The 12,223-nt window shown below is 40.5% G+C and overlaps 1 protein-coding gene across 1 annotated transcript in view; it reads right to left on the bottom strand.

Annotated features, from left to right (window-relative positions):
• Window positions 1–10,234, bottom strand: part of RNF169 (ring finger protein 169) — a 110,418-nt gene extending 100,184 nt beyond the window's left edge. Inside the window, exon 1 of the mRNA XM_006875415.1 lies at window positions 9,727–10,234. Coding sequence (XP_006875477.1) covers window positions 9,727–10,228 — 502 coding nt within the window. The 5' untranslated portion in view covers window positions 10,229–10,234. The remainder of the gene's footprint in view (window positions 1–9,726) is intronic.
• Between the last annotated feature and the right edge of the window lie 1,989 nt (window positions 10,235–12,223).

Raw genomic sequence — 12,223 nt, 5'->3', positions numbered from 1 at the left:
CCTTAGTCCTCAAGCTGACCTTCAGTTGGGCTTATTTCTTCTGTAAGAATCCCTCATGACCCAAGGTAAAGAACTACCCCTCCGAGCCATGTTTTTTCCTTTCTCTAGATGATCCAGGGGTATCACTAAGTTGGGGACAGTTTTTATATCTAACAGTTCAGTTTGGGGATACCTGAATTATATAACTAATATAAACTGAGATCCCAAGTATAAGCTAAGCATAAAATCTGGTGCTTCAATTTCTCAGGGAAGTTTTGTTTTTATCATTTTACCTTTTTCAAGGAGCCCAAAAAAAGTAAGAAAAAATGTCTCCTTGTGTCAGTAGGAAGATTTGTTTTCTTGTCTATGCTTTCCACTCCACCACTCATCTGTCAGTTTCTCATACTGTGGTGGCCTGCATGTTGCTGGAATCGATGCCACCAGTATTTCAAATACCAACATGGTAGACAGGTTTCAGCTGAGCTTCTAGACTAAGACTAGACTAGGACAGGCAAACTACTTCTGAATGTTTATCCAATGAAAACCTTATGAATAACAGCAAAGCATTGTCACATATAGTGCCAGAAGATGTGCCAAAACTATGACTGGGGAAGAGCTGCCTTCTCAAAGTAGAGTAGACCATGATGACACAAATGGAGTAAAGCTTTCAAGACCTTCATTTGTTGATGGGGCACAACTTAAATTGAGGAGAAACAGCTGTAAGCATCCATTAATAACTGGAACATAGAATGTACTAAGTATGAATCTAGGAAAACCTGAAGTTGTCAAAAATGAAATGGAACACATAAAGATCTACTATCCTAGGACTGGTATTGGGCATTCTGAACCAGACAGTACTATACCAGGTACGACATTAAAGAGAAATAACGTTGGAGTCATCGTCAAAATGAACATTTCAAGATCTATCTTAAAATACAATATCAGCTATACCCATCTGTCTACAATAAAGATCTAGTGTAACTCTGAAAGATAAGCACTGGACTACTAACCACAGGGTCAGTGGTTCAAACCTACCAGCTGCTCCTCAGAAACCCTATACAGAGTTGCTATGAGTCAGAACCAACTCAATAACAGTTAACAACACATGGAAGACAAGTTAATACCTCTTTTACTCAATTGTATGCACCATATGCTAAAGCCAATGAAGATGAAATTGAAGAATTCTACTAACTTCTTCAGTCTGAATTGATCAAACATGTAATCAAGATGCACTGATATTTACTGGTGATTGGAATGCAAAGGTTGGAAGCAAAGATGGATCAGTACTTGGAAAATATGGCCTTTAAGGCAGAAATTATGCTGGAGATTCACATGATAGAATTTTGCAAGACCAATGACTTATTTATTGGTCTTTTTTCAACCTTACCAGACAGAAAACACAAGAATCAAATTGACTACATCTGTTGGAATAAACGGTGGAAAAGTTCAATATGATCAGCCAAAACAATTTGCTCGTATGCAAATTCACGCTGACGGCGAAGAAAATTAAAATAAGTCCATTAGAGTCAAACTTTGACCTTGAATATATCCCACCTAAATTTAGAGATCTTAAGACCAGACTTTAGTGGTTACGAGTCAGGCTGCTAACCTCCAAGGTCAGCAGTTCTAAACTATCAGCTGTTCCGCGGTAGAAAAGATGAGGCTTTCTGTTCCCATAAAGATTTACAGCCTCGGAAACGCTATGCAGGGTCACTATAAGTCAGAACCAACCACAGCACACCACCAGCACCACCAACACCAGATTTGATTCATTTGACACTAATGACCTAAGACCAAAAGGCTTGTGGAATGCCATCAAAAACATCTTATAGAAGAAAAGTAAAACTACATTGAAAAGACAGGAAAGAAAGAAAAGACCAATATGGATGTCAGAAAAGACTCTGAAATTTGCTTTTCAGTGTAGAGATGCCAGAGCGAATGGAATAAATGAGGAAGCACGTGTGGATTATGACGAGCTAAAGATAACACTGCAAAGAATGGGTATTCCAGAACTCTTAATTGAGCTTATAAGGAACCTGTGCATAGACCAAGAGGCAATGGTTCAAACAGAATAAGGGAATAATACTGAGTAGTTTAAAATCAGGTTTGTATACTTTCACCAGGGTTCTATACTTTCACCATACTCACTCAATCTATATGCTGAGCAAACAACCTAAAAGCTGGATTACATGAAGAAAAACATGACATTAGGCTTGGAGGAAGAATCATTAACAACCTGTGATATGCAGATGATACAACCTTACTTGGACATAAAGACAACTTAAAATATTTACTGATGAAGATCAAAGACTACGGCCTTCAGCATGCACTGCACCTCAATGTAAAGAAAACAAAAATCCTCACAACTCGTCCAAAAATAGCATCACAATAATTGGAGAAAAGATTGAAGTAGTCTAAGATTTCATTTTATTTTGTTTGGATCTACAATCAACATTCATGGAAGCAGCAGTCAAGAAATCAAATGACATATTGCATTGGGCAAATCTGCTGCACAAAACCTCTTAAAGCATTCAAGAGCAAAGATGTCGGTTTGAGGACTATGGTGTACCTGACCCAAAAGAGGGTATTTTCAAAAGCCTCAAACGTATGTAAAAGTTGGACAACAAATAAGGAAGATTGTAGAAGAACTAATGCATTTGAGTTATAGTGTTGGAGAATAGTGAAAATACCATGGAATGCCATGTTGGTGAGCATGAACCACCGACTTTGAAGTTCAAAAGGCTTTGCAGTCTGGCGCGTTAACCCACAGCGCCACATCAGGGCTCCTTAGTCTCTCTCACTAGGTGCCTTTAAAAACTTTTTTTTTAAGACACTTTTTTGTGCCTTGAGAAAAAAACATGATTTTGAGGTCAGAGCTAATATCAAATTTTTAGCTAATTTTTAGCTTCCCAAATCACTGAAGTTCTGAAACAAGTTTACAGGAATGCTGACCCATATAACACAAGTTTTTAGCTTCAAGTGTTAATGACGGTTGGGAAGACCTTAAAGACTGCTAAGAGACGGAAGATCACCAACCTGGAGGAATGGAGAAACTAAGGCAGAAGTCAAGAAACTTGGGGAAGAAAACTGCAGAATTAACATTGATGTTATATCTAAAGTTGGGATCTCACATGGTTCAGCATTTTCTAACTTAAAAGTAAAGATTTTGGCCTCAGTAAGCTTTCAGCTTAATGGATGCCAGAAGTGTTGTGTGGAAATCCACTAGTTTCAAGACCTAATCTTTTTATCAGTCTTTTAAGTGAGATTAAAGCTAATGAAGATGATTTTGTGGAATGAATTCTAATTAGGGATGAGTCTTGGATTTGCCAGTAAGATCCAAAAATCAAAACAATGTCTTGCAAGGGAGTCTGCTGGCCAGTTAAATTCAATGTAAAGAAGTCAGTTCTAAAGGTTATGGATTGTTTTTTGAGATTCCCAAGGGGTAGAAGAATTTATGCATTTGAGTTATAGTGTTGGAGGAGAATATTGAAAGTATCATGGGCTGCTAAAAGAACCAATAGATCCATTTTGGAAGAAGTACAGTCAGAATGCTCCCTGAAGGCCAGGATGGCCAGACTTCGTCTCTCATACTTCGGACATATTGTCAGGAGGGACCAGTCACTGGAGAGGGATATCATGTTTGGTAAGGTGGAGAGTCAGAGAAAAAGAGGAAGACCCACAGCCAAGATGGACTGACAAAGCGGCAGCATCAATGGGCTCAAGCATGACAACAATTGTGAGGTTAGCCCAGGACCAGGCAGTGTTTTGTTCTGTTGTGCATAGGGTCGCTATGAGTTGGTACTGACTCGATGGCACCTAACAACAACAAGGGGTAGTCTTGAGATAATTTTCTTGAAAGACCCAGGAAATAAACAAGACTATCATGGGGGCTTATTAGGAGGAACTTTTAAGAAACTGAAAATTACATTGGTGAGAAAAAGGCCAGGGAAATTGTGCTGAGGAATTTTTTTCCATCACAAGAATGCACCTGCTCATTTGTCGAGTGGAGCAAGGACTGTCCTACGAGAACTTTACTGGGAAACCTTACTAATCCACCCTACAAACCCTAATCTTGCCCCTTCAGTCCTCTATCTGTTCCCAAAACGCAAAGAACATTTAAAAAGAACATGATTTGAATTCCTCAAGGAAGCCAAAGCCGCCATTCTAATTTTGTATAAATTGAAGATCGGAGAGTTATTTGCGAAAGGGTTAGAGAAACGTAAACAGTCTTCAGAAGTATATAGATCTAGACAAAGAATATGTCAAGAAACAATAGCTTCACAATTTGATATTCTCATTTAATAAAGCTTCCTATGATTTTGTGGCAATACTTTTTACTTACCCTCATCGTTTGCTTTAGTCAAAATTATATTTATCAAACCATATTCAAGTTACACATTTACATACCAATTTCCCTTACTACACTTTGACTTTAAGAGACACAGCAGTGCTTTCTTATACTTAGTTCCAGTGCCTAGCACATAAGGCCTCAAATGGTTACTAAATTAATATATGGCTAAAGGACTCTTTGTGTGGTGTTATAGGATCAGCCCTGGACTGCAAACCACAAAGTCAGGAGTTCAAACCCACCAGGTGCTCCTCAGATACCCTGTACAGGGTCGCTATGAGTTGGAACCAACTTAACAGCACTTAACAACAACTAAGAAAACATCTTCACAGTCACTACTTTAGTTCAGTCTCTTTTCATCTCTGGCCTGAACTACTAAAACTGTATACTAACTGGACTCTCGGTCTCTAATTTTTACTTACATCTTTCCTCCAAACTCCAACCAACATAATCTTTGTAAAGCACATTTATGGTAGCATCATCTCACCATAACTTAAACCTCTTTAAGTGCTCCACACTGTCTATAGGATAAAGTCCCATATTCTTTTAGCATAACTTACAATACCCTTCATGATCTGACTTCTTTCCCCATTTATATTTAACTTCTTGCCAGTCCCTGGACAGTCTGGAATGGCCATTCCCTCCTCCTTCACCTGGTGAATTCCTACTCATTCAACATATAGCTCAAATGCCTTTCTCAAGTTTCCTCCCATTCCTGTATCCTGTTGGCATTTATGCATTTATCTCATTTAGTACCGTATTTGATTAGGTATGAAAGTGTTCCATCAACCAAGCTGCAGAGTTTCAAAGAACAGGGACCATGTCTTATTCAGCTTTTTTACTGTATCATCTTGCATACAGCAGAAGCCCCAGTGGTACAGTGGTTAAACACTTGGCTATAAACTGAAAGGGCAGCAGTTCAAATCTACCAAGCTACTCAGTGGGAGAAAGAAACTCTATGGGGCAGTTCATCTATGTTCTACACGGTCACTATGAATCAAAATCAACTCAGCATCAGTGGGTTTTAGTTTATATCTGGCATATGAAGAGACTTCAAAAAGTTCATGGAGAAATTCCATTATCTTTTTATTCCATTTTCCCATGACCTTTTTGAAGCCCCATCATACTATGTGTCGACCCAAGAAATGTTCATTGAATTACAGTGGAGTGAAATTAGACAATCATATCTTATAGCCTACTTTCAAGCAAACTCAGATATAAATGAATGCAAGATAGGCAACTCTTCCAAGACTAACTGGCTAATCAGGGAAAGGAAATATGAAAGAGCAAACACAAACTTATAAATGTAAATGAATCCTAAATTTCTGCTGCTCACTCTGAATTCTACAGACTGGCATTATTCTTTCAATGATAATTATTGTTTAGTTGGTAGACTATATCATGAGGTAATCTCATCATGAGCTTTAAAAACAAATAAGCATAAGGCAAACGTTTCCTACATCGGTGTAAGACAAAAAGGCATTCAAATCCTGGAATATGTGTCATTATGGACAAAGAGTTGAGTCATTTTATACATTTTAAAACAAATCTTTACAAACCAGGGAAATTCCTGTCCTTTTACACTACAATCACATGGTTTCATTATTCATTAGTCCTAAATGCAATTTAGGCTGCACACATAGCAAACATTGTCTACTAACTGAGTAATAAACCAGAACAACTTGCTTTTCACAGAAAGGGGAAATTCACTGAGTAAATGTTAACCCTGGGTAAACAGGGGGGTTGGGGTAGGATAAAGGGAAGGGATAAATGAGGAACTTTTTTTTCAATCTGTTCAACTTTTGAAATGCATTTCAATTTTGAAATACATTTTTTTCTAAGATTTATCATTTAGAATGGTCAGCCTTGATTTTAAATCAAAACATAAAATGAATGCTTAAAACTAATGAATCATTACCAAGGATGTTTTAGATATTTAGTGTTGCTGTTGTATACACTTCTAAATCTACCTACATTTATCTGTGAGGTAATTATATATATATATATATATATAAAACCAGAACTATCTCTAAACTTAAAATATAAGCTTCATGAGGGAGAAATCTGGATATTCTGTTCACTGATGTCTCCCAAGCACTTATAATAGTGCCTGGCAGAGTGTAGGCACTCATTCAATACTTGCTAAATGCTGTTCAAGATGGTCCAAATACTTAATATTGCCAATATACACAATGAGCTGCAGAGTTTCAAAGAACATCAAGTTGAAGTATCGGTTCATCTTTAAATGACCACTGGCTAAGACCTCACACACAGGGTTTCACAAATCAAGAACTGATGCTACATCCAAAAGCAAACCAACAATGCATATAAGAATAAAATAAGACATTTTGCATGGGGTTACCTAGATTCTGAACCTTAAAGACTGCCAAGAAGCTGGCAAAAAATAAAAATGTCTCCTGAGCAACCAATTATTTTCAACAAACACAAAATTCCTGAACTTTTCTTGCCAAACTCTGATATTCCTAAAATTGCTAATTTTCATTTCCCACTCATAAAAGTATAATATAAATGTGAACTGGTATTTTCAATTTTCCCTAATAAAAGCAATCATGAGCATTTTGCTGTTAATTAGGCTATCTGTATTTCAGCCATTATTTCTAGGTTACCCTTTCAGGCCTTGTTTATCTGTTATTAACTCATTATGGCCTTTAGCTGATAATTCTCTGTTCTGGGACTCAATTTTATCTATGGTAGAATGAAGGACATGAATTAGCACAATGGCTTGCAACCATTTTTTGCAACCTTTTCAGATTGTAGTGAAAGCTAAAGAGGACCTTCTCTTCATACAAATACTCAGATATACTTATATAATGATTGTATAATTATATACAATGGCAGAAGATTAGAAACAACCTAAATGTGCAATAGATAGTCATGTTCTATCCATTCAATGAAATTTCACTGAACTTACAAGAGTAAAACTTTCTATATGGTATGGAAAAATTTCCCTCATGTATTGTTAAATTAATAAAGCACTTACAGAACACTTTGCATAATGTGCAACCTACTGTATAAAATGGACAAATAATAAAATAACTATACTTGAATCATCATGTATATGCATGAAGAAACTGGAATAAACAATCTTTCATGGAAATAGGTAATGAGATAAAGCAAAACGGAACCTACCTTTTCATTGCATAGTTGGGGTTTTTTTAATGCTTTAGTTTGGCTCATGTAAATATATTTTGCCTACTGAAATTTTATATTAAAATATACTGTATACAACACTTCAAGAGATTTACACAACCTGCTGAAGATCAAGGGAATCCCAGTTGAAAAAAAGAATAAAACGTACACTAAAAGATAATTCCTGCGCCCTACTCAGTAATATTTTTCTATAATGTTTTGACTTAATAAGCATTTAAGTGTACATTCTCATCGATTCAGCAGTAAGAACATTTATGGGAAAATATTTTCATAAATTGTTGACTCTATAAATTCTCGGAAACCTTGTACAGGGTCGCTATGAGTTGGAACCAACTCCATGGCACATAACCACCACCACAGATTCTAATTTGTATCTCATTTCAGATAATTTTCTTTAATTAATGATATAATTAATCTATGACAAAATTTCTTTTAACTGAAAAATCTGCATAAATTCTCAAGACATAGTCCCTTCTTATGGTTCAATTTCAGACCTACTAGTTCACAAGTTTAAGAACTAAAAATAAAAACGTCTATCCTATTTGGCAAAATAATCAATGTTGTTGTTGTTAAGTGCCATCAAGTCTATTCCGACCCATAGCGACCCTCTATAGGGTTTCCAAGGAGCAGCTGGTGAGCTTGAACCGCCAACCTTGCAGTTAAAACGACTTTGCAGTCTGACGCATGAACCCACTTACTAATATGGAGATCAAGGAGCTCTTGTAGTGTAGTTCTAAACTACCAGCTGTTCCCGGGAGAAAAATGAGGCTTTCTACTCCCGTAAAGCTTTACAGCCTCGGACAGCCTGCACAGGTTCGCTATGAGTCATATACATATCAAAAGACCACGGTACATAACCACCATGCAGGAATTAGATGGAACTGGTTTTACATTCTTAGGCAAGTAACTCTGGGCCTCAGTTTCAGCTGTAAAATGGAAATAAAACCTAACTCATAGGGATGTTGTAAAAACGAAAAGGATTAGTAAGGCACATAAAAAATAAAATGCAGATCCTCACAACCCCAGGAATAAAAGCAAGATTATTCTAGGACACTGACCCTGACTACTTGACCCAAAGCCTGCTTTTGGGAACCTATAGTTTTTAGGGGCCGTGCTTTCAAACATAAACAACGACTCCCTTTCCCTAATGAAAATAACACATGGCAGCCTTCCCAACATAAAAAGCACAACTATCTTGACTTTTCTGATTTTTGTTTCTTGAAAATCTCATTTAAGTAAGCATCTTTTTATAAAACAGACCTGGAGATGCTGTTGAAAGAGTCCTACATTATTTAAGTTTTCTCTTTTAAACAGGGCACTTTCTATCTCAAAACCCAACCTGAAAGTCCCAACAAGTAGCAGACTCTGGGCGGTTGGAAAGGAAAAGAAGTTGAAGGCAATAGTCCCGAAACAGATTTTTAAGTGAAATTAACAGGATGATAACAAGGAAATTCACAATGCCAAGGAGAGAAACCGCCCCAGCCAGCCAGTCAGCTAACCAATCATCCTCTCCAAAACTTTTTAACCCCATCCGGTTTTTTCCTTTTGTAGGGCTGTAACAGAGTTGGCTTACTACTAATAATAATATTATCAATATAATAGCTGCTAGTTTATTGTATCCTTACTACGTGCCAAACTCTGTGCTAACCATACATTTTCTAAGATTTCATGGGGGTGGAAATGCATACATGAGCGCCTTTTCACAACCCATTCTACTCTCGTCTGAAAAGCCACTTCACATCCTCAAATTCAGCCTGTTCCCTAACTATATCAAGAACTACCGACACGCTGCTCCCCTTCTCACAGACGCACTCAGGCCCAGAAGCCACATCGCTCCAAGCACCACGACCCCAAGTTCTTCACTCAACACTAAAACTAAGCACTACTCGGATCCTCCAGGGCCCCCGCAAAGTTCAAGACCCACCCCGTCTACACGCCAATTACAACCTGCTCCCAACACGTTCCGGGATTCTAAGGCTCACTCCAAACTTCTGACTTACGTAAGGCGCGGGATCCCCTCATTGCCCCTCCAAATCCAACGTGCCCGTACTTCATTCCGAAGTTCAAAATTCAGAAACAGGCACTGCACCTGGGCAGAGCCCGGTTTCCAACCCCATGCGAACTCTCCACACCCGCTCGAGTAGGGGCCTGGGACGCTCCACCCCCTAACCAGGCCGGGGCGCACTCGGCCTCTTTCCGGACCCCAAGAGGAGAAGAGGAAGTTCCACCTGGCTCCGCAGGCGCGGCGCGCGGCTCCTGCTCCGGTCCGGGCTCCGCAGCGGCCGCGCCCCCGTCCCGGCGCGGACGGCAGCGTTCGGGCTGGCTGCGGCGGACTCGTTCGCCTAGCACCTCGGCGTCTGCCTGGCTGTCGTCGCGGGCCCGACGGCGGGCCCAGCCCGGACCGCAAGCGCGACAACGCGGGCAACCGGGGCCCGCCGCGTCGGCGGCGCGCTGGGCGCAGCCTTGGCACAGTGAGTGGCCGCACGGCAAGGCCGCCGCTTCTCCCGGCGTCTCCAGGCACCCGGCGCAGCCAGACTCCTCCGGCCTCGGTGGTAGCGACGGTTGCAACAACGGCGCTGGAAACACCAATAGCGCGGGACCAGAGCCTGGGCCCGGGGCCCCAGTCTTCACTGCCGCCATGTCGTCACAGCGGCCCCGCCGACCCCGCCGACTCAGAGCCGCCGTTGCCGCCGCGGAAGAGGCCCGAGTACTCGGGCCTGCTGCCGCCATCTTGTTTCCCGTTTGAAGGGAGAGTCCGTTGCGAAGGGGAAGAGTAGAGGGCGGGGCAGTGGGCGGCTGGTAGTTTATATACATATTCATGAAGGGGGTGGGGCTCCAGTGAATTCCAGGAAGGTTTTCACGTACCTGGACGTGGAACCTGATCAATATTTATTAGTTGTTTTTTTTTTTTTAATGTCTTCAGTCTCACTCAGTCTTTGCAGCTTCCTCTTATAGAAACAAGTGAGGTTTAGAATTGAAGGGATTTAATTTTAAGTGCTGAGCAGTCTTATTTGATTCTGCAGTACCTTCAAACTGAGTGTAAAGTAAGCGAGTTATCCAAAATCCTGCGTCTTTTGAGGTGTGTGCCTGTACTTTGGGATGAAATGATCTCATAAGGATTAGGATAGTTGTTGTGACTGAGACAAAGCCAGCTGTAACCAACATTCTCCAGTAACTTAACTGCCTCTTTTCAGTCTCCACCTCCTCACAATTTTCCCTGAAACTCCCTTCCCTTAACTGGCACAACCATACCTTCTTGTTTTGGATTCAGCTTTTTGTCCTCAGTCCTACTACTCCTTGTTTTGTGCTTCCGTGTGGTGTTCCTCTAAGTTCCAGCCTCACTCCTCACATTCTGCATGCTCTCTCATGTCTCTAAAACATTCTTCAGTCTGGAACTCTTAAACTGATACCTCTTGGCCAGACATGAGTCCAGTCCAACATATCCCCACTGCATGATAGAATGATGTCTGCAACTCTCAAATGCAAAACTAAAGTCACTGTCTTCCACATTCCTTTCAAACCATCTCCTCTTCCCATTCCCTAATTCTATTCCATCTTCCTATTCCTTCAAGTTTCCATCTGAATCATTTCACTTCTCCCTCATCACCCTCGTCAGCTACATACATAGTCCTATCAATTCTTCCACCAAAATATCTGTTTTACCATTTATCCTGCCCTCCTCGTCCCATCCCTAATGTCCAATTCAGGTTTCATCATTACTCACCTAAATGTTTTTCAGTAGCTTGTACAAGTATATGGTCTTCTTACCCACAGCCTCTCTTCCTCTCATTCATCCTCCATAACTCTTAGAGTTGCTTCCTAAACAGCTCTGACCATGTCATTCCTGCTTGGGCAAGCGTGAGGTTCTCAGGCTTATGATGCCAGCCCCCTTTATGAATGCAGAAGGTTTGGGAGAAAAAAGGGCTCCCTGATGCAGAAATGCTGTTCTGTAGCAACTACCCCAACTTTGCTTTCTTCACACTAAGATGGATTTGGATCAGAAAGACATTAAACTAGTGACATTTCCTGCTGGGAATCTTTCTAGACATGCACAAATTTTATAAGAAGGGCAAAAACCAAGACAGCATCATAATCCAATTGAAGGCATCAGAGGCCGTGGTTTGGATAAGATTGTCCAGAAATGGGACTGAGCTGAGGGTAAACCAATCTAAGGCAGAGTGACTGGTCAAAGTAAGCAGAACAAAGAGATGGATTCTAAGATGAGGACCAGACCACTAGAGGACAGTCAACTGAAGCAGGGTCAATGAGTAAATGAAACTGGTATGTACAGAGGCCAAAAGTGTCGGGATCCTGCCAGACACCAAAGTATGGCCTTGGCTGCCCTTTATCCATGAGTTCTCACATTCCTCCCCTGGGTCTTGAGGACATCTTGCCGGGATTCTGACAAGGGAGGTCTGCAGTCCAAAGACCTAGCTAACCATCGTAAGAGAAAAGCAGAGCCCTTTGTGTGGATTGTTCCCTCTTGTCTGTCTGAAGCTGTAAATCTGAAAGGCTTGTTGACTGTTGGAGGAGCTGAGCCACAGAAGAGTACTATTCATTTGATCTGTGGATTCAAATAAAGACAGAAAAGTCCCTTTCACAGTGGAAAAAGACAAGAGGAGGGGAAAAAAACAGCAATGAAATTGTGAGCTAAGCCCGACCACATTCAATAGACCCCTGTGAACCCAGGTGGAGAACTGGATGGCCAACAACATGGCAAGACCC

The sequence above is a fragment of the Chrysochloris asiatica genome, unplaced genomic scaffold (genome assembly GCF_000296735.1).
Source record: "Chrysochloris asiatica unplaced genomic scaffold, ChrAsi1.0 scaffold00326, whole genome shotgun sequence".
NCBI lineage: Eukaryota > Metazoa > Chordata > Mammalia > Afrosoricida > Chrysochloridae > Chrysochloris > Chrysochloris asiatica.
This window is presented reverse-complemented; position numbering and strand designations above follow the sequence as displayed.